The sequence below is a fragment of the Mesocricetus auratus genome, unplaced genomic scaffold, assembly GCF_017639785.1.
Source record: "Mesocricetus auratus isolate SY011 unplaced genomic scaffold, BCM_Maur_2.0 Super-Scaffold_100691, whole genome shotgun sequence".
NCBI lineage: Eukaryota > Metazoa > Chordata > Mammalia > Rodentia > Cricetidae > Mesocricetus > Mesocricetus auratus.
The window spans coordinates 51098033-51119096 of record NW_024429267.1 but is presented as its reverse complement, the minus strand read 5'-3'; the positions used below and the strand labels follow the sequence as shown (position 1 = coordinate 51119096).

General features: G+C 45.7%; 1 protein-coding gene across 4 annotated transcripts in view; it reads right to left on the bottom strand.

Annotated features, from left to right (window-relative positions):
- Positions 1-18922, bottom strand: part of Ubp1 (upstream binding protein 1) — a 47247-nt gene extending 28325 nt beyond the window's left edge. The window contains exons 1-2 of one of the 4 annotated variants that reach the window (XM_021230077.2): positions 18622-18922; positions 5194-5345 (exon numbers count right to left, since the gene is read on the bottom strand). In XM_021230077.2, the coding sequence (XP_021085736.2) occupies positions 5194-5345; positions 18622-18734 (265 nt within the window). In that variant the 5' untranslated portion in view covers positions 18735-18922. The remainder of the gene's footprint in view (positions 1-5193; positions 5346-18621) is intronic. The other 3 variants (XM_013117045.3, XM_005075020.4, XM_005075021.4) reach the window with 3 other exon arrangements.
- Positions 18923-21064: the final 2142 nt, after the last annotated feature.

Here is a 21064-nt window from a genome sequence, read left to right as displayed (position 1 = left end):
GTGTGCCACCACTGCCCAGCAAAGTAAAAATTTTGTGTTAGTTATCTGATTATTCAAAAATGTTGAATGAAAACATCAACACTGGTGGGTAAGGCAAGACTGAGAGCTGAGGCCTGAGCTACATAGTGAAACATTTGAAAAACTCAAGTGGACAAGTAATGATTTCATACAACGGTAGACAAAACAGTCTCTCTAGAAAGTAACCTGTATAGCCTGTCAATAAGCTAAATTCCAGATCTGTGGACTCAATATTCTAACTGATCAAAGGGGAAAAAATACAAGAGAGGGAATATTTTAACTTGTACTCCCCTCAAAGGGTTGCCTACCTAAGAAGTGTTCACAAAATCACCAAAAATACCTGCTATTCCCCAAGGTAAATATGAACAAATCAAACGACATGTGAGTTAATAAAACAAAACAAACAAACAAAACAGGAAATGGCAATTGAAGACCAAGAAAAGCCAGTCAACCTTCAAGAGAGAAATACAGAGCAATGTTCATCTATCAGAGTGGTGTCCGCCCCTCAGTTTGAGCTGGTAAGGCTAAAGGTATATTCCCACTGGCTAACAGCAAAAGAGGTTGAGAGCAGAGGTCACTCATGGAAGGCACTGTAAGGTAGAGCCTGAGTGAGTTTTCTGCTTTTAGATGTGAACTGTGAGAAGGAAGCCAAGAGCGATTCCAGAGTTCTGTGAAGGAAGAGCTGCCACCATGTGACATAGTGAAGACAGCAAGGAGCAGACCCAGAGTCAGCTACCGCGGGGCATCCACACTGATAAAGTTAGTTTGAAATCAGAGAGTGGGCTAGAGATGTTAAAAGAGGGCTTTTCAGGATTCAGTGTTAGGTGTGGCCATTCAAACATGGAAGGAGTAAAGATGAAAACAGAGGACTTCATCTTGCGGAGTCACCCAGGAAAGCAGCTAATGAGAGGCTGACAAAAACAGTGCTCATTTGGCTCTCACAGACAAAGGGAAACTTGTCCCACTGGGATTATTTCATGATACTCAAAAACACAAAATCCTCAAGCCTGAGAGAATAAGAGTGAGAAGGAAGGTGTCCTGTGCCCCAGCTTTCTTTGCATCATGTTTCCTGGTCCACCTAAGGAAGTGAGCTTTAAAGGGCTCTGTGAACTGGACATGGTGCTATGTGCCTGTAATCCCAGCACCTGAGACGCAGAGGCAAGAGTTCCAGGCCAGCCTGTTTCAAATCCCAAGGGCGGCAAGGAGTGCAGAGACAAAGCACTTGCCCTGTTAAAGCCCAATGCCACATACGCCACTCCAGAAACACCCACTGGAAGGATGACCAGGACTTCACAGGCTTCTCTTTCTATTTGTCTTCCATAGCCTTTTCAACTCCATACATTTCAGTTCCAAATGAAAACTCAAAATTCCCCTCCTAATAAAGTATGAAGTGCATACAATCAAACTGTAATATCCGGTGAGATGCTGGTCCTGTTCTGAACTTTACTGTCTGATTTTTTTTAATATTTAGTTTTTTTAAATGTTTGTATACATGTATATATGTGCACCATGTTCAAAAGAAGTATCAGATCCCCTGAAACTGGAATTACAGATGGTTGTGAGCCACCATATAATTCTGAGAACGGAACTTAGGACCTCCATAAGAACATTAAGTGCTCATAACCACTGAGCCATCTCTCCAGCCCCTACCTTATGAATTTACCTTTCACAGTTCGGTATTTTTCTTCCTTTGGGGTTTAGTAACACAAAAGAACTGCCATGGTTGACAACCACTAGCTGGGTGTGGTGGCACACGCTATTAATCTGAGCATGTGGGAAGGAGGCAGAAAGAAGTAGACTGACCTGAATTAAGAGGCCAGCCTGGTCCACAGAGAGAGTTCCAGGACAGCCAGGGCCACACAGAGAAACCCGGACTTGAAAAACAGACAAACAAACAAACAAACAAACCAAGGAGGAACATACAACTGCTATGACGAGCTCATACCCTCCTACCACCTCTTGTTTTGAGTACTCAAGACTCTACGTTGACCTTTCTCACACGGACTCTAAAGACGTGACAAAATCCACTGGCTAAGTTTAAGTGTATAAAAAATTCATTTACTTTTATGTGTATGAGTGTCCTGTCTACTCATTTGGCTGGTGTTCAAAGAGACAGAAAGACTGCCTTGGAACTGCAGTTATGAATGGTTGTAGCAGTGCATGTGGGTACTCGGAAATGAACTCAGGTCCTCCTCTGCTGGAATATCAAATGTTTTTATGGCTGGAAAGCCCAGGATGTGGGAGACAGAGGCAGGCAGACTTCTGTGAATATTAGGCCAGCCTGATCCACATAGTGAGTTCCAGGTAAGTCAGAACCACAAGTAAGACCCTATGGCAAACCACCACCACCACCACCACCACCACCACCACCACCACCACCACCACCACCACCACCACCACCACCACCACCACCACCACCACCACCACCACCAAGCACCAAGTATTCTTAACTGCATAACTACCTATGGTCTAGCCTCTTATTTCTACAGTCCTGACTTGTAGTAACCAAAATTAAACAAAAGGAAGTCTACTATGGAATAAAACAAAAGCAACTAAAAACATTTTTCCTAGAGTATACAATTTTTTTACAAAATTAAGTCAATAAATGTGCTATTGTTTCCTAAAGCCTGAGACCTATTTGCAAAGTTATTGGTTAATTAGCATCCATAGCAGAGCATTCCCCGAATAGAATTCAGCTCCAACTATTTGAGAGGAACTAGGAGAAAGGCTCTTTTTGCCTGCAGAGTGAGATAATACTCTAGTGGCTACCAGGCACTAACCCAGGACACAGCAAAGGGATTTGTAAAACCCGTCCTGCCTTGCTGCATATTAAGACCCTTGGTAAAAGGTGATTTGTCCTAGTCAGAGCTGCTCAAAGGAGAACGGGTTACTCCAGGTTGGACTAGTTTTGACTCTGAGGCAAAACTCAGAGACCCAACTCTTCTTATAGATGGCAACTCAGACATAACCAGCCAAACACAAAGTTGCAGGGTTTTTTTTGTTGTTGTTGTTGTTTTGGTTTGTTTTTTGGAGACAGGGCTTCTCTGTAGCTTTGGAATCTGTCCTGGAACTCACTCTGTAGACCAGGCTGGTCTTGAACTCACAGAAATCTGCCTGTTCCTGCCTCCTGAGTGTTGGGATTAAAGGCGTTAGCTGCCACAACCTGGCCGAAGTTGCAGTTTTTAAACTCTACTCCTATAGTTTTAACATCCCCACCCCCATCCAGCTAAGAATTCTTGCTCCAATTTCTGCTACATATGTTACCTACAGTTTCCTTTTTCTTTTGGTGCAGTCCTAATGAATAGCTCCAAAAGACAGGTGAGCAGTGAGCCTACTGCAGAGTTACTAACAAATAGCAAGTCACAGCATGAGCTCCTAAATACCTGACATCTCTCCCCTGAATGCTATCCTTCACCGGGCCTGGGTGGTACTGGAGGGCTGGGGGTTGAAGCTCAGTGAGGGAGCACCTGCCCTGCATGCACGAGGCTAGTGTCTGATCCCAACAATGCAAAAATAGAAAAACAGATTAAACAGAAGGCAGGGAAAGTCCACTTATTTTCCCAAATATTTAAAGAAAAAAAAAAAGTGAACCAGGTGACGAAGTTTTAATCCCAGCAACTGAGGCACAGGCAGGTAGATCTCTGTGAGTTCAATGCCAGTCATGTCTACATAGTAAGTTGCAAGGATAGTCAGGGATATATGGTGAGACAGCAGCCTCCCCTCAATTTACCAGGCATACAAGTTCCTGGCAGTATAGTGGCACACACCTTTAACCTCAGCACTTGGCAGGTAGACCTCTGGAGTTTCAGGCCACCCAGAGACCTCCTCTCAGAAGAGAAAAGTGGCAGAATGGGGAGGGCAGGAGAGAGAGAGAGGGGGGGGAGGGAGAGGGAGAGGGAGAGGGAGAGGGAGAGGGAGAGGGAGAGGGAGAGGGAGAGGGAGAGGGAGAGGGAGAGAGAGAGAGAGAGAGAGAGAGAGAGAGAGAGAGAGAGAGAGAGAGAGAGAGAGAGAGAGAGAGAGAGAGAGAGAACAAAGTCCCTGGGTCTTGCCCCAAACCTCCTAGGAACTGGGACCTCACTCTTGGTGTCCCTGCAACTCTGAAACCACTACTCTGTATGCAAGCCAAGTACTGGTCAGGACTCTTCCCAATGCATGCAGAATGTTCCCTGACAAGGTCCCACTCTAAAAGCTCTTAGTGGGCTTGGTGTAGAGCACAATGCTTGTTACACACCTATAGCCCTGGGCTGGGTCCCAAACACCCCACAACAAACAAAGCAGCTCTTACTGAAACGGCCAAGAATTAACCACGTTTCCCTCAGTGCCTACACAAATCTCAGGGGTCCACCCTAACACCAACAGAATAAAATAAGATTAAATGAATATCCAAGCCCCCATGCTGTCCGTTTTGAAAATTTCAAGTCCCAAACAAATTACTAAATAAAACATCTGAAAGTTAAATTTCCAATAACTGAACCCCAAATAAGTACTATATATTAAAAGCAAAGTGAGGAGCCCACATTTGCTACAGACAGGATTACTGTCTTTCAATAAAGAGGCTCATGATTCTAAACTCCCTATCAAAGGAAGTTACAGTTATTCTTGCACTCTTTTTGTTTTTCCCTCCCTTTCTGGAAACAGGGTCTTACTGTATAGACCAGAGTGGCCTCAAACTCAACATCTGCTTGCCTCTGCCTCTCAAGTGTTAGGCTTAAAAGCATGTGCCACCAGGCCCAATTCCCTTCTACATTTTGTAACATTAACCATAAACATACAGCTTAAAATTTATTGTTCAAAGGCCATTTAGTGGCCAGCCAGTGGTGACGCATGCCTTTAATGCCAGCACTTGGGAGGAAAAAGAAGGTATACCTCTGAGTTTGAGGCCAGTCTAGTTTCCGGAGCAAGTTCTAAGACAGCCAGGGCCACACAGAAAACAAACACACAGACACAGACACAGACACACACACACAACAAGACTGCATTTAGTGACAGAAAGAGACACATGTAAATGAAAGGGATGGCAGTGTACAACACTATTCATGCACAGAAAATGTCCCACATTTCTGCTAAGCTAGTACAATTTAAGAGCCTAATTTTTAATTATTACCAGCACTGTAAGCTACAATACCAAAACATTTCTTTAACATGTTTGTATGCTATATGACAAACCACACTAACCTTGGTTCAAGTACGTGAGTGTCTCATCATGCAGTTTCACAGCTGGTGAAGTTGCAGCACACATCACATACTGAAAAGGGGGGTGCTTGGCCTCGCCATCCAAGGAAAGGCTGGAATCTTCTTGCTTGAAAATGGGCAATGCCAACACATCGCTGAAAAACAGAACATTGAAAGCATTTAAAACAATTCTGGGTCATCACAACCCACCCAGTATTCAAGATGGAACCAAAGCTTTGCATGCTAGGCAATGAATTATTTCACTTAAAATTTAAGATAAGATGGATGGTGGCAGCGCACGCCTTTAATCCCAGAACTTGGGAGGAAGAGGCAGGGGGATCTCTGTGAGTTCCAGGCCATTCTGGACAGCCAGGACTGTTAGTTACATAGAGAAACTCTGTCTCAAAAAAAAAAACAAAAAAACAAAAAAACAAAATAAAACCATCCCCCACCCCCAAATTCAGATAAGAGCCAAGTGGTGGTGCTGGCCTTAAGGCCAGCCTGGTCTACAGAGTTTGTTCTAGAACAACCAATGCTGTGCAAAGAAACCCTGACTTTAACTCCTCCCTCCAACACCGCCCCCCAAATTAAGATAAATGTTTTGTAGAATAAAACCACTATTAATGCTAAATTAGTTCACCTAAAAGATACTATAAGTCACCCATTTTTCTAATGAGAACGCTGTAAAAGTAATAGCTGAAACTGAGCATTTAGCTCAGTGGAGAATACTTGCCTACCGTAGGCACAAGGGCCCTACACTTAACCCCAACACTACCACAAACAACAACAAAAATCTTCTAGAAGCTTTTTTTTTTCTGGAAAAATGGCTAAGAGGCTAAGAGCATTGGCTGCTCTTCCAAAGGTCCTGAGTTCAATTCCCAGCAACTACCTGGTGGCTCACAACCATCTATTATGAGATCTGGTGCTCTCTTCTGTCCTGCAGGCAAACATGTAGGCAGCTCACTGTACACATCCACACAATAAATAAATAAATAAAATCTTAAGAAAAAATCAGTAAACTTGTCAGGTGAAGTAGTACAAGTCTCTACTTCCAGCACCCAGGAGGCAGAGGCAGGTTGATTTCTGAGTTCAAGGCCAGACTTGCAAGGGTTACATAGAGAAATCTTCTGAAAACAAATAAAAATAGTAAAATCTGGCTGGGTATAGCTCAGATGGTAGAGCTTGGGTCAAATAAGACCTTGTCCTAGTCAAATAAAAAAATGAAACTCCAGATCACCTTATTTAAAAGGAAAAAGCAAATCCAGAGTGCATAACTACCTGTTTTGAAAGGCAGAAACGAAGACTGCTGCCAAAATACAGGTCACACTAGCATCATGGAGCCACAAGAAGCATTGAATAAAATGGTGCTTAACAAAATGCTCCCCCAAGAGGCCTGCTACAGCTGAAAACAAAATTTTTCCTCTAGTTCAAAACAATGCCTTGTACAGCAAACTGGCAGGAGAAACAGTGGCTACTTTCCTCCCAGGAATAACCTGCATCCAGGGTTGTTTTCACCTGTCTGTCAGCTTTGTGCACATGGCTGGCTGGCTCTGTGTTTAACAGTATCACTAAGCAGTGAGAGTCGTCTTTTAACAATGTATGATTCCGTTATTTCTGATGTATTGATAAGAGTCATGCAACCATTACCGGTATCTAATTCCAGAACACCTCCCCCACCAAAAAAGAGAAATCTATTATTGTAATCTCAGCTCTTGGGAGATTCAATATTTGAGATCAGTCTGGATTACAGAGTGAGATTTTCTTTTCTTCTTTTTCTGAGACAGGGTTTCTCTGTGTAACCCTGGCTGGCCTCGAACTCACAGAGATCCACCTGCCTCTGCCTCCTAAGTGCTGGGATTAAAAACGTGTGCCACTACTGACAGGCCAGTGATACTTTCTTGGAAGGAAGGAAGGAAGGAAGGAAGGAAGGAAGGAAGGAAGGAAGGAAGGAAGGAAGGAAGGAAGGAGGAAAGAAAGAATTGAGGGCTGCTTGCCTACCATGCGAGAAGCCCTGGGATCAATCCCCAGAGACACACAAACATGGTGGCTTCTGCCTGTAATCCAAGAAGTTCAAAGTCAGTCTTACTACAGAGTCAGTTTGAGGTCAGCCTGGACTGGACTACATGAGACCCTGTCTCAAAGGAGGGTGTGTGTGTGGGGGGGTGTAGATGCCCCATATCCAATAACAATGGCTCATGGTACTGACTCCCCACATTCCCACTAGCCTCCATTCTGTCTCTACTAACTTGCTAATTCTAGACAGTTAATGCAAATGGAGTTGTAAGTTATTTACTGCCTCCTGGGACGGGCCTGTTGCACTCAGCATAATGTTGGGTTCATCTGTGGTTCCACAGGCACCGGACTTCTTTTTTGTACAACCTTACTGTGTTATACGGACACAACACATTCTGCATCTGTCCTGATGACATGGGGCTGCTTCTCTGTTCCAGCTATGAACAATGCTGGTAACATCCTTGTGTCTCTGTGTAGCTATGACTCAGCTCTCAGCATAGTCCTAGACCACAAGGCCAAACAGCTTTCCAGAGTAGCTAGCTAACACATGCCCACCATTAAAACACAGAGGGTCTGTTGTTAAAGATGTACTTATTTTATGTGTAGGAGTGGTTTTTTGCCAATATGTACTTATGTATGTGTACCACATGCATATTTGGTACCTATAGAAGCCAGAAGAGGGCATCAGATCCCCTGGAATTGGAGTTGTAAGCCATCATGTGCAGTATGATGGTGGGAACAGAGTACCTGAATGCTCTGTAAGAGCAGCAAAAGTGCTCTCCAGGCCCCTTGTGGTTGTTTTTTGTTTGTTTGACACAGGTTTTCATCTAGCCCAGGCTAGCTTCAAAATCACTATCGTAGTCAAGGAATTACCATGAACTCCTGATTCTTCTGCCTCTACCTCCAAAGTGCTGGGACTGCAGGCATGTACCACCAGGACCCGAGATGTCAAATGTTTCTTAAAATTTACTTAATAAAAATAAAATGTGGCCGGGCGGTGGTGGCGCACGCCTTTAATCCCAGCACTCGGGAAGCAGAGGCAGGCAGATCTCTGTGAGTTCGAGGCCGGGCTGGACTGATAGCCTCCGAAACAATACAGAGAAACCCTGTCTCGTAAAAACCAAAAAAAATAAAAAATAAAAAAAATAAAATGTGGGGCCGGGCATTGGTGGCACACGCCTTTAATACCAGGCAGAGGTAGGTGAATCTCTGTGAGTTCAAGGCCAGCCTGGTCTACAAAGTGAGTTCCAGGACAGGCTCCAAAGAATACAGAGAAACCCTGTCTCGAAAAACCAAAATAAATAAGTAATAATAATTAATTAAAAATGTGGGAGCTGTGCATGATGGCACACACTTTAAATTCAAGCACTCTGAAGGCTGAGTCAGGCCTGATCTACACAGTAAGTGCCAAGCCAGCCAGGGTATATAATGAGACTCTGTCTCAAAAAAATTGGGGAGGCTGTGGCTCAACAGTAGAACACTTGCTTGACATGTACAAGGACAGACTGAATGAGAAATATGCTTGGCATGGTGGTGCACACCTTTGATCTCAGCACTTGGAGGCAGAGACAGGTGGAGCTCTGAGTTCCAGGCCAGCTAGGATTACATGGTAAAGACTGTCTTAGAAAACAAACAAACAAAACCTTAAAAGACAGACAAACAAAGCAATGATTCTTGCTCAGCCTCTGGGGTGCTAGGATAACAGGCCCTAAGGGGGTCTTAATCACATTTTCAAGGGAAATGGCTATGGAACATTTGTTTAATGTGGCAAAGATGTGCTGCATTCTTTTATGTTGCATTTGTTTAACTGTGAAGCTGTGCTTCTGTGCCTGCCTAAAACACCTGATTGGTCTAATAAAGAGCCCAATGGTCAATAGCTAGGCAGGAGAGAGGTTGGGGGGGAGGCAAAAATAATAAAGAAATGAGAGAAACAGAGGGACATAGAGAGAGACAGAGACAGAAATGGTGAGAGAAAGATGGAGACAGAGACACAGAGACAGAAATAATAAAAATATTTTTAAATTAAAAAAAATGATGACAAAGTTCCAATCAACACAGCAAATGTCAGAAGTTAGATCATTTTATTCCTCTAAACCTTCCATCAGCTTGCTTTCAACCAGTGTCCTAACAAAAATTACACGAAGCCCAGCCATGGTGCTCCTCATCCTCACCAAATCCTGGCCACGCTGACCTCCCAACATGCCCTTTTCAGGACTATTTGCTGGCTCTGCTCCTCTACAGAATGTCCAAGTAGCTTTTTTCATTTGAACATTACACTTTCAAACACTCCCCTATTACTCTGCTAATACAGAGATCTGGTAAGTTTCTGCCCTCCCCAGCATAATCACACCCAATGTTGTTTCTTCACTGTCATCTAATACAAAGGAGCAATATTTGCTAAATCAATAAAACTGAATAATTCAAGATTTCCTATATTAAGCTATATGAAAGTGTTAACTTAGTGGTCTCTGTAATCTCACAAATGGAGTCTTTTGAGTATTAAAGACAAACTCTTTTTAAATTTATTTATTTTTACTTTGTGTGTATGGGTGTTTTGCCTGCATGTCTGCATACCATATGCATGTCTGGTGCTCACAGAGGCCAGAAGAGGGCATCAGATCCCCTGAAACTGGAGTTACAGGTGGTTGTGAGCCACCATGTGGGTTCTAGAAATGGAAGTTGGGTCCTCTGAAAGAGCAGCCAGGGCTCTTAACCCTTGAGCCATCCTTCAGCCCAGGACAGATTATTAAACCAAACTAAAATAAGTAAATTTCATCTTTATTTGTTTGTTTGTTTTTCGAGATAGGGTTTCTCTGTAGCTTTAGAGTCTATCCTGGAACTAGCTCTAGTAGACCAGGCTGGTCTCAAACTCAAGAGATTCACCTGCCTCTGCCTCCCAAGTGCTGGGATTAATGGCGTGTGCCACCACCGTCTGGCATAAATTTCATCTTTTAAAAGTGGCAAATAAAATAATAAGTATTTATGGGGCATCACATGATGTTTCAAACAATTGTAACTTATTTTAATGAAAGACAATGGAGGCTATAACAGATTTGATCTTACAAAGTATCTACTGCATTGCTACAAAATGCAGAAAGCCAGATAAAACTCTTGGTAAGAAAAGCTGAACCATCCATACAGTTAGCACTTAAGTTGTGACTTAAAACCTTAACAAAGCTGGTCAGAGTGTGCAAACCTGCCATCCCAACAGAGGTAGGTCAGGAGTTCAGTTATCCTTAATTACACGTGGAAATAAAACTAGCTTGGGCTACAGGAGACTGTGCCTCACAAAACAGAGAAATGCTGGGTATGGCAGTATACACCCTAACTCCACCACTAGAGGCATCAGACATTCAAGGCCAGACTTGGCTACATTTTGAGTTTGGCTTAAGTGGCCTGAAGACGGAGGGGGGCGGGAGAGGGGGAGATGGAAGGAAGGGGGGAGGGAAGAGGAGGGGGAAGGGAGGAAAGGAGAGAGAGAGACAGAGACAGACAGAGAGAGAGAGCCCAAGCACAAGGAACTTGGTAAAATGACCATATGAAGAACTGTAGGTACCTCAGTATCTAGCAGTGCGTGCTGTGTTGCAGGAGGGTGGCTAGGCCCAGCATACACTGAGTGCTGTGTTTCCTTCCAGAGCTTTGATACAACTATTACTATGGGGTAGTTTTCAAAAACAAGTTCAAATTTGATGCCTCCTTAGTGAGAAAATAGCAAGTAAATAATGGAAACATATTTGGAAGGTGAAATTTTAAAGGATTCAAAAGATAAAGGGCTGGCTAAATGAGTCACCAGGAAAGGTCCTTGCCACATAAGCCTGGTGCCAGTTCAGTCCCCAGGACCTACATGGTGAGAGGACAGGGCCAACCCCAACAAGCTGTCCTTTGATTTTCACACGTGTACCTACATTCACACACACAGTAATAAATAAAATGTAATACATTTCTTCAAAATTCAAGACAAGAATAAAACCAAGACGGAAATAACAACATGGAGGTCTATACGTCAACTCTGCAAACATCTGAGGCAGATTTTCAAGGCCAAGACTGAGAGTTGCAGGCCAGGAAAGCAGTGAGGGCTCTATAATATCACATATATAGTTGGGAGATAGTGTTGCACATCTTTAATTCCAGCACTCAGGTGGCAGAGGCATCTCTGAGCCTGAGGCCAGCCTAGTCTACCGAGCAAGTTCCAGGGCAGCCAGCACCACACAGAGAAAATTACATATTTTCTTTTTTAGAAAAGAATTTAATATTTAGTGTGCATGTGTACATGCACATGCATGATTTTTATGTGCCCCATGGGAATGCAGGAGCCCCAGGAAGCCAGAAGAGAGCACCGGATCCTCTACATCTTCAGTTACAGGTAGGTGGTTGTGAGCCACAATGCAGGTGTTGGGAACTGAACCTTGGTTGTCTACAAAAGCAGTATGTGTTGAGCTTTCTCTCCAGCCCCAACATTCTTTTTATAAGTACTATAAGAGCTAATGATCTTGTATGGAAATAGTCTGAAATATAAGCAAAGTTGAGAAGCTCTGAGCAAACCTGGAATGCAAAACAGCTTTTACCAAAGGGTACCTTTCCAATTTGAAGATAGAATCACAGAGCTGTGTCATTATTTTGACTATATACATCATGGGTCGAGAATAACCTGTCCCACAAACTGGACAGGAAAGAGTCCAAGAGCATGGATGAAGTAGAATCAGCTTCTGCAAGGACGCTTTTCACACTACTTCCTCCAGATGATCCAGGAAACTGCTCAATGTGGACTTACGGTGCCCTAGCCAGGTAGGAAGGCCTCCCAGAGTTTGACAAGCTAATGAAAAGCCACAGGCACCAAATTATTCCACATAATTCCACAATGCCAAGACTAAAAAATAACCAAGCATAAAAGGACAAACAAGACTTTAGGAATAAGAACCCAAAGCAAAAACAACAGATGGCTTAACACCCAGTCCCAGACTCGTGTCTGCAGTACCCAGCTCTCTTCTGTCTCTGTGGCAGAGGACAGAGGCCTCACAACCCTCATAGGAGACTGCTTGCTAATCTGAGCCAAAGAGAAACCTTGTGGGAGACCTCAGAGTGAGGCTTGTGCAAGGCAGGCAACACACAGGGTTCTGAGAGCTGGGTGCTGAGCCAGCAGGAGCCAAGGGCACAACAGCTCCTTCCCTAGCTAGCCCTCTCAGCACCTCTGCTGCGGAAGGTTTCACTAAGCTCTCTGCTACAAACAACTCAGTGGTTTCCATTTTTCTGATTGGATACAGAAATGATTCAGACTTCAAACACTAGAATTATCAAACCCAAATTCTGAAATCATGCTTACCTAGTTTGAAGAAATACAAGTCTGGAAAGACCTTGCAGGGACAGGAGACTTCCAAGGAGAACAGACACAGAATTCTCAGGACAGGAAATTAAGATGAGCCAAAATAAGGACTTGGGCTGAATGGCGGCTCTGACTGTGACTGGAAAGTTAGGACACGGAATGGGAAAAGGGGGCACTCAGAACACGGCAGGAAAGAAGTGGACACGGGAAGGAAAAGACTGCAGTGTGTGTTGTTGTTGTAGTTTGGGGTGGCGGGATGGGGGTGCACTGAGGCAGGGGCTCACCATGTAGCTCTGGCTGTCCTGGAACTCAAAATGTTCATCAGGCTGGCCTCAAACTCAGAGATCCACTTGCCTTAGCCTCCTGAGTGATGGTTACAGGCGTGTGCCTCACCTGGCTAAGACTGCAAACTACCACTTAGTTTCTAGAAAAGCAGCAAGAGTGCGGCAGTGGGGCAACATCTGAAGACACAGAGGCCTGAGAAAATTCCAAACCTGACAACTGCTCCAACTTACTGACTCAAGACGTCCAAGAGACCAAACCAGGAGAAAGACAAAGTCACCCATGCCCAAGGACACTCAGACAACTCAGAAGTCCCAGTAGGTGCACATCTGCTTTGATCACTCACTATCAAGGAAGGGAGTTAGCTGGGCACAGAGGAGGGAGGCATCCTGAGGCTAGGAAGCTATATATGCAAGCCTGGAGGGAGCGTGGGGGGGCAGGAGTAGGGGTAAAAGGTCACTAACTACTGAGCTGCATGAGCTGATACTCAGCTAGGATCATGAGTTAAACACAACTAAGATAACCTCAATATTCCCATGTGCCTGAAAAAAAGTACATGTTCAAACATTTTTGCAAACATTCTCACTGAAAAAGATCTAAAACCTCAAATCTAGATTTCATTCTAAAGTTTTTCGAGACAGGGTTTCTCTGTAGCTTCAGAGCCTGTCCTGGAACTCATTCTGGAGACCAGGCTGGCCTGGAACTCAGAGAGATCCACCTGCCTGTCTGTCTCCCCTTGCTGGGATAGAGGCATGTGCCGCCACCACTACCAGGCCATTTTTGTCATTTTAAAATAATTTGTTTTTAGTTTTATGTGCATTAGTGTTTGCCTGCATGCATGTCTGTTGGATCTCCTGGAACTGGAGTTACAAACAGTTGTAAGATGCCATGTGGGTGCTGGGAATTGAACCCAGGTCCTCTGGAAGAACAGCCAGTGTTCTTAACCACTAAGCCATGTCGTCAGTCCCCATTTTTTTTTTCTGTCTTTAGAGATGGTCTCATGTAACTCAGGATAGCCTAGGATGGTCCTGAACAACTAATCCTCCTGCCTCCTCTTCTAAGTACTAGGATTTCAGGTATGTGTCATCATGCCTGGCTTCAACCTTTGGATAATTAATACTGCATGAGCTATTGCTAAGTGAAATTGCTCATCCGATAGGGGCACTTGTTGACAAGCTGGGACCCACAAGGTAGAAGAAGGAATCCTGCGGGGCTGGAGAGATGGCTCAGGGGTTAGGAACACGCTGCTCTTCCAGACGTCCTGAGTTCGATTCCCTGCAACCATATGGTGGCTCACAACCATCTGTAATAAGATCTGGCGCCCTCTTCTGACCTGCAGGCATACATGCAGGCAGAACACTGTATACATAATAAATAAATAAATCAAAAAAAAAAAAAAAGAAGAAGAAGAAGGAATCCTGCAAGTTAGCCTCCACAAGTGTGCTGTGGCAAGTATATACAACTCTCTCTCTCTCTCCCTCCCTCCCTTTCTCTCTCCAGTAAAAAAGAGAGCTGGAGAGATGGCTCATGGTTAAGAACTTGTTGTTCTTAAAGAGGATATGGGTTTGGTTCCCAGCACCCACATGATGACACACAACCATCCAAAACCTGGCTGTAGGAAGTCTGACACCTTCTTCTGGCCTCCTTGGGCATAAGGCACAAACATGGTGCATATACATACATGCAACATTCACACACATATAAAATAAGACTTTTAAAACTTCTTTTTTTTTTTTTTTTTTTTGGTTTTTCAAGACGGGATTTCTCTGTGTAACAGTCCAGGCTGTCCTGGAACTAGCTTTGTAGAGCGGCTTGCCTCTGCCTCCCAAGTACTGGGATTAAAGGCATGTGCCACTACCGTCTGGCTTAAAACCTTTTTTAAAAGAAAGCTGAATAAAAAGCCAATCTTTTCTCAGAATGGAGACAATTTAAGAAAATTTAGAATTTAAATTTAAAAAATTTAGAATGTATAATATATAATTCTCCATAAAATCAGAAAGATATTAAGGATTCTAGCTTTTGGTGTCTTTAGCCAACATTTCATTGAAACCCTAGATGTCAGCTGGGCTTTGGTGGCGCACGCCTTTAATCCCAGCACAGGCAGAGGCAGGCGGATCTCTGTGAGTTCAAGACCAGCCTGGACTACCAAGCGAATTCCAGGACAGCCTCCAAAGCCACAGAGAAACCCTGTCTCGAAAAACCAAAAAAAAAAAAAAAAACCCTAGATGTCTCAGAAAGAGGGAGATAGAAGGAAATGTAAGAACTATAGTCACCATTTAAAGACAAGGTCTAGCTATGCAGAAAATCTGAGATCTTATATAATCCTACAATGAAATAAAATTATCAGAATGCTAACGAGAAAGATGGGTGTAGCAGGAATTCTCTTTGGTCTTAATAATGAAGAGTCAGCTATTGGGGTGAAAACGGGTGGAGCAGAGTCACAAAGCAGCTAGTAGACACTAGAGAGTTCTCACCTCTACCAATGCTCAGACCAAAGGGCGATCCTGTCCCCAGACTGCATCCTCAGACTGCACTACTTTTCAGAAAGCTTCCTCAGACTGCTTGCTTAGACTGATTGCCTAGACGGCATTTGTCTCTACAAATCCTCAGACTGCCTAGGTAGCTCAGTCAGTAGAGCATGAGACTTCGTCTCAGGGTCATGGGTTCACCGTCCACATTGTCTGCCAGATGTAGTACGAATTCTAGTTGGTATTAATAATAATAATAATATAAAAGACCCAGAGTATTATAGGAAGGAAAGCTGGACAGTGGTGGCACACACCTTTGATCCTAGCACTTGGGAAGCAGAGGCAGGTGGATCACTGTGAGTCTGAGCCAGCCTAGTCTACAGAGCGAGTTCCAGGACAGGCTCCAAAGCTACACAGAGAAACCCTGTCTTGAAAAACAAAACAAAAAATCAAAACAACAAAACCACAAAAGAAAAAAAAAACCTAAAGAATAATATTGCTGCAGCATTTGGAAGCCAGAAGCAGACTTCAAGTTGAAGCCAGCATGAGCTACACTGTTAAGTTCCAAGACTGCTGAAAAGTCTAAAAAAGGTCAAAAGGAGCCAGGCGTTGGTGGCACATGCCTTTATTCCCAGCACTTGGGAGACAGAGGCAGGTAGATCTCTGTGAGTTTGAGGCCAGCCTGATCTACAGAGCGAGTTCTGGGACAGGCTCAAGAAAACAACAGAGAAACCCTGTCTCCAAAAACCAAAAGTCGAAAGGGCAGAAGATATAGCTCAATTGGTAGCATGCTTGCCTAGTTACCATGCACAAAGACCAGGAGGTGGTTCACAACTATAATCCAAGCACTCTGGAAGAGGAGTCAGGAGGATCAGAAGTTCAAAAATCACCCCTCAGCTACTCAATGAGTTCAAGGCCAGCCTGGGCTACATGAGAACCCTTCTCAATGTGAATGAATGAATGAATGAATGAATGAATGGGGAGGAGAGAAATAAAAAGTTTTAACACTTCGCCTAAACTGGTTATGGTGGCTTATTCCTATAATCCCAACACTCAGGAATCTATTCAAGACAGTGAACTCCAGAACAGCCTGGACTGCATAGTGAGATTTTTGTCTCAAAAGGAAAAACAAAGACCTTAGCTAGTAAACTCAAGGCCTTTGGTTTAATTCCCAGCTCCATGAAGCTAGAGACAGAATGAATTTTGTTTTAAGACACCCACAAATACAGTTAGAAGAAAAATGGCAAATGCTTACTTAAAAAAAAGAAATCGGCACAAGTGTGCTTTCAACATTTATGTGATAAAAGGACAACTTGCAGAAGTCAGCTTTCCCCTTCTATCACATGTGTTCTAAGGCTAGAACACATGTCCACAAGCTTGGAGGCAAACGCCTTTACCTGCTGGGCCATCTCTGCAGCCCACCAAACCAAACTTTTATCAAAAATTTCCCAGTAAGTTCAAGTATACTTCTTAGAGTGTGTATGTGTGTCTGTGTCTGTCTGTCTGTCTAACAAAATATGTACCCAGGCTGGACTCAAACTCAAACCTCAGCCTCCTAATTGCTGAAATTACGGATGTGAGCCACCACTTCAGGCTTGGTTTTTGAGTTTAGGTGAGAACAAACAACAAAAGTTAAGGCTTGCTTCCTATCAGATTCCTAGGCAGAACAAGCACCCTGCTCTGAGTCTCAGGGCAACTGGAGAGAGACAGAACCAAGGGAGGAAGACTTACAGAAGTCTAATCCCCCTCAGACTTTCTCCTTGTCAGCTCAATTTCACAATGTCTTATACTTGAAAAATTTAAATCAAGGGTCTTGAAGGCACAAGAAGCAAACTCAGTTCAATGTCAAATAAACAAGCCCCCTCAAAAACTGACATTCACGTTCAGAGTCACTGGAGATTTTAGATTAAATAACACAGTCAAAAACACTGAAGGGAAAGGGTTTTTCTCAAGTGTAGTGTCATTAATGAAAACCACAAAGATGCCAGAGTAACTTCAAGAATAAGGTCAAGGATAGGATATCACTAAGAATTGATTTCCTTTTCAGAGAAATAACCTTCAACACAAGTTAGCCAGTTGGCAGAATCACCAAACAAAACAAAACAAAACAAAAAACAAACAAAAACCAAGCATAGTTCACAGAAGCCCCTAGGAAAAAAGGCAAAGCTCTGGAAACCTCCAATGAGCAAACTTTTTCAGCAGCCCCTTCTGACTTCAGCACTCCTCTCTGGGTGATCCCGCGACTCTCAGTAGCTCAATTTCCTCAACAACCAAGATAGTTGTTCTCGAAACAATCCACCTCATCTAAGCCCTCAAGTTACACAACTGGAGAGAAAGGAGATGCCTAGTTTAGGCAGCCGAGTAGAGAGAGACCAAAGCAGGGTCAGATAAAAGTGACTTGATTCTCAGTTTAGCAGGGTTTCCACCGCTCCTTTCCATGGGCCAAGAAACCTCCCCACTGTTCTGAGAGGCAAGCCAAACGGCTTCAGGGATGAGCCTGAACTTCTCAAGTCATTTCTCGTGGGGCATTAATGCTCCTGTCCTCCCCTGGGCGGCTAGGAGAGCTACTGGGAAGCTGCACTGCCCTTCACAGGCATTAAACTGCAAACAGAATGCTACACTTCACATCAGTTTCAACGACCGCTCCGCTTCTTGCTTCAGTGGCTAACACACACCCTACACAAGTCATAGTCCAGCACCCAAACAAAGAGCTTCTGAGCCACGAAGAATTCTTCAACTCTTTCGGGATAAGGGGCAGACATACTTGGCTCCTATCTGTTTCAACCTCTCCCAATTACACAAAATGGAACAGCTGCTGGTGCAGAGACAGCAGTGACTAAACTATTGTTTGTGGCACAATCTCAAAGCCCTTTGCAAGAGGAAACAGCCTGAGGGGAGTCACTTTGAGAACGAAAAAACAAAAACAAGTCAAGAGCCCGGCTACACTTGCACACAATCAGGAGACTGACTAAACAGCAAGCCGCATCAATGCGCTCGCCCACCCTCAGGGCTACTTTCACTCACAATATAACTTATTATTAAAACGTCCAGTGGCTGAAATGCGAAGGCCACCCTAAAAGACACGGTAGGGAAGGCTGCACTGTTTTCCCACTACAAACGGCGCCTTTTGTACAGCCCACTGCAGCTAAAAAGACTCGTAAATCAATTGGAAGAAAGCCCCTTTCCCCTCTGACCCAGTCTCAACAGCTAGAGTGGCTTCCCCGGGCTGAAGCGGCGTGGTCCCCCGCCAGCCGTCGCCGTCGGGCTCCGAGGCCACGGGGCCACGCGGTAGGACCCCGACCCCGCGGCCCGGGCCCCGCCGGGGGGAGGCAGCCGCGCGCCCCTTACCTCATGCTGTAGGCGCCGGCGCCCAGCTCCTGCCCGATGCCCGACAGGCTGGAGTCGAAGTCGTGCACCAGCCCGGACTCGATGACCTCGTCCATCTTGAGCACCCAGGCCATCTTCCGGCCTCGCCGCCGCCCCGCGCAGCGCGGCCTCCGGGTCCGGGGCGAAGGCGCCCGAGCTCCGCGGGCGCGTCCTGAGGGAGGGCGCGGGTGAAGCCTCCGGCGGCGCGGCGAGTGGTCACCAGCGGCGGCCCGGGACGCGGCCGAGACGAGAGCGGCCGAGGCCCAGCTGTCAGGGCACAGCGCGCCGGCCAGCAGCTGCAGCGGGAGCGACCGGGCCGCGGGCCGCGCCGCCCTCCCGCGGCCGCCGGCCCCGCGCCTCATGCGGCCGCCCGCCCCCGGCGCCGCTCCCGCGGCCGCCGCCCGCCCCGCCCCACAGCCCCGGCTCGCATCCCCCCGGCACGCCCGTCACCCGCACCCGAGCCGCGCCCCCCCCCCGGCCCTCTGCCCGCCCGCCCAGGCTCCAGCGCCCCTTCGCCCCGGCCAACCCCGCCGCCGCCGCTCCGCCGGCCCGGACGCAGCTTCGATGCGACTCCGGCTCCAGCTCGCTCGCCGCTTCCGCCTCCTCCTCCGGCCCCGCCCCGGCCCCGCCCCCGCGGCCGCTCCCCTCCCAGGTCCGCCCCGCGCGGCCCCGCGCCTCTCAGCAGTGCGAGCGCCTGGGCTGAGCGGAGCTGCCCGGCCCCCGCGGCGTCGCTGCCTGGCGGCGGAAGAGGTGTGACCAGAGGGGACGGCTCGGATGACTGACAGCTCTTCTGGGCAGTCACGGAGAAGCGGAGGGACTTGACTCCCGTGAGCCTCTGCGCATTCGGCCGAGCCACCAATCAAAATGCTCTTCCGCTCGGGACTAAAGAGGCCGCCATAAGAAAGAGCTCATTGGCCCGCACCGGAGGAAGTGGTTCCGGGTTCTACTTCCGTCGGTGCTGGGAAATACCTCTGGGCCGGCTGCAGAGAAAAGCGGCGGCATCTCGTTTGAGGAATTGCATTAGAACTCTTGTGCAGAAAAATCTTGATTGGCAGAGGCAGGCGGATCTCTGTGAGTTCGAGGCCAACCTGGTCTACAGAGTGAGTCCCAGGACAGAGTGAGTTCTAGGACAGCCTCCAAAGTCACAGAGAAACCCTGTCTCGAACTCCGGCCCCGCCCCCCGCCAAAAAAAAAAAAAAAAGAAAGAAAATCTTGATTAGCAGGAGAGTAAATCGTCAGCCCGCCCTAAAAGGCTGCTCGAAGCCTTCTCCTCGCAATTCAAGAAGGGTGGGGGTCAAACTTTAATTCCCGCACTTGGGAGGCAGAAGCAAGTGATCTAAGTACGAGACCAGGTTGGTCTACTTGGCGAGCTCCAGCCAAGCCAAGGTTACATAGTGAGGTCTTGTCTCAAACAAACAATTTTGAAATTTACAGAACCAGATCATCTGGTGACTTTGAGATAGCACAAGAATGTGTGACACACTCCTTATTTTAGTCATGTGCTCAAACACAAAACATGTAAATTGCTGTAAGAGTTAACTTGAAGAAAACGAATGTTTTTCTAAAGAAAACAGCTGGGGCTGAAGAGATGGCTCAGTGGTTAAGAACACTGGCTGCTCTTCCAGAGGACCCCGGTTCAATTTCCAGCACCCACATGGCAGCTCACAATTCTAACTCCAGTTCCAGGGGATATGACATCCTCACAACAATGCGCATTAAAATAAAATTAAATGAAAAAGAGAGAAGGTCATAGTTCAGATAACATGCAGACAAAGGAAGAAACGGGGATAATCACAGCAAAAAAAAAAAAAACAAACAAACAAAAAAAAAAAAACGAGGGCTACACTCAGTATGGAGGCTTCCTACCCGTTACTTTCTATTGAAGGTCTTTAGTGTCTGGTTATCCCTAAACATGAGACACTGAGGAAAACTGCCGCCTCCCATTTGTCAGGGCTGACCTTTGCTGAGCATCTCTTTTCCACAAAATATTGTCTTGAAAGTATTGGATCTGAGTAGTGAGCAGATGGATGTGGGTTCAGAAACATGGATTAGCTAGGTCTATTATTAACTGTTGCAAAATAAGTGGAAGGGTAATTCTCTGATTATTGGGATGAGTGCAATTGTGCCTCTCTTTAACTGATTGGTACCTAAAGAAGTACTCAAACATGTCGAAGCAGAGCCTGTGAAATCCGAGAAAACAGTTGCCAACATCTAAGGTTAGGGCCAAGGGTGGTGGTGCATGCTTTTCTTTCCTGCACTTGGTGAGTTCATGGTCAGCCTGGTCTACACAGTGAGCTCCAGGCTAGCCAAGGCTACATAGTGAGACCCTGTCTCAAAACAGCAGTGATTCTTAGGTTTGTCCAGCTCATAGCTCTACTGAATGACCAGGAGAGAGAAATGAGTGGAACAAATTAGATTTATTCAA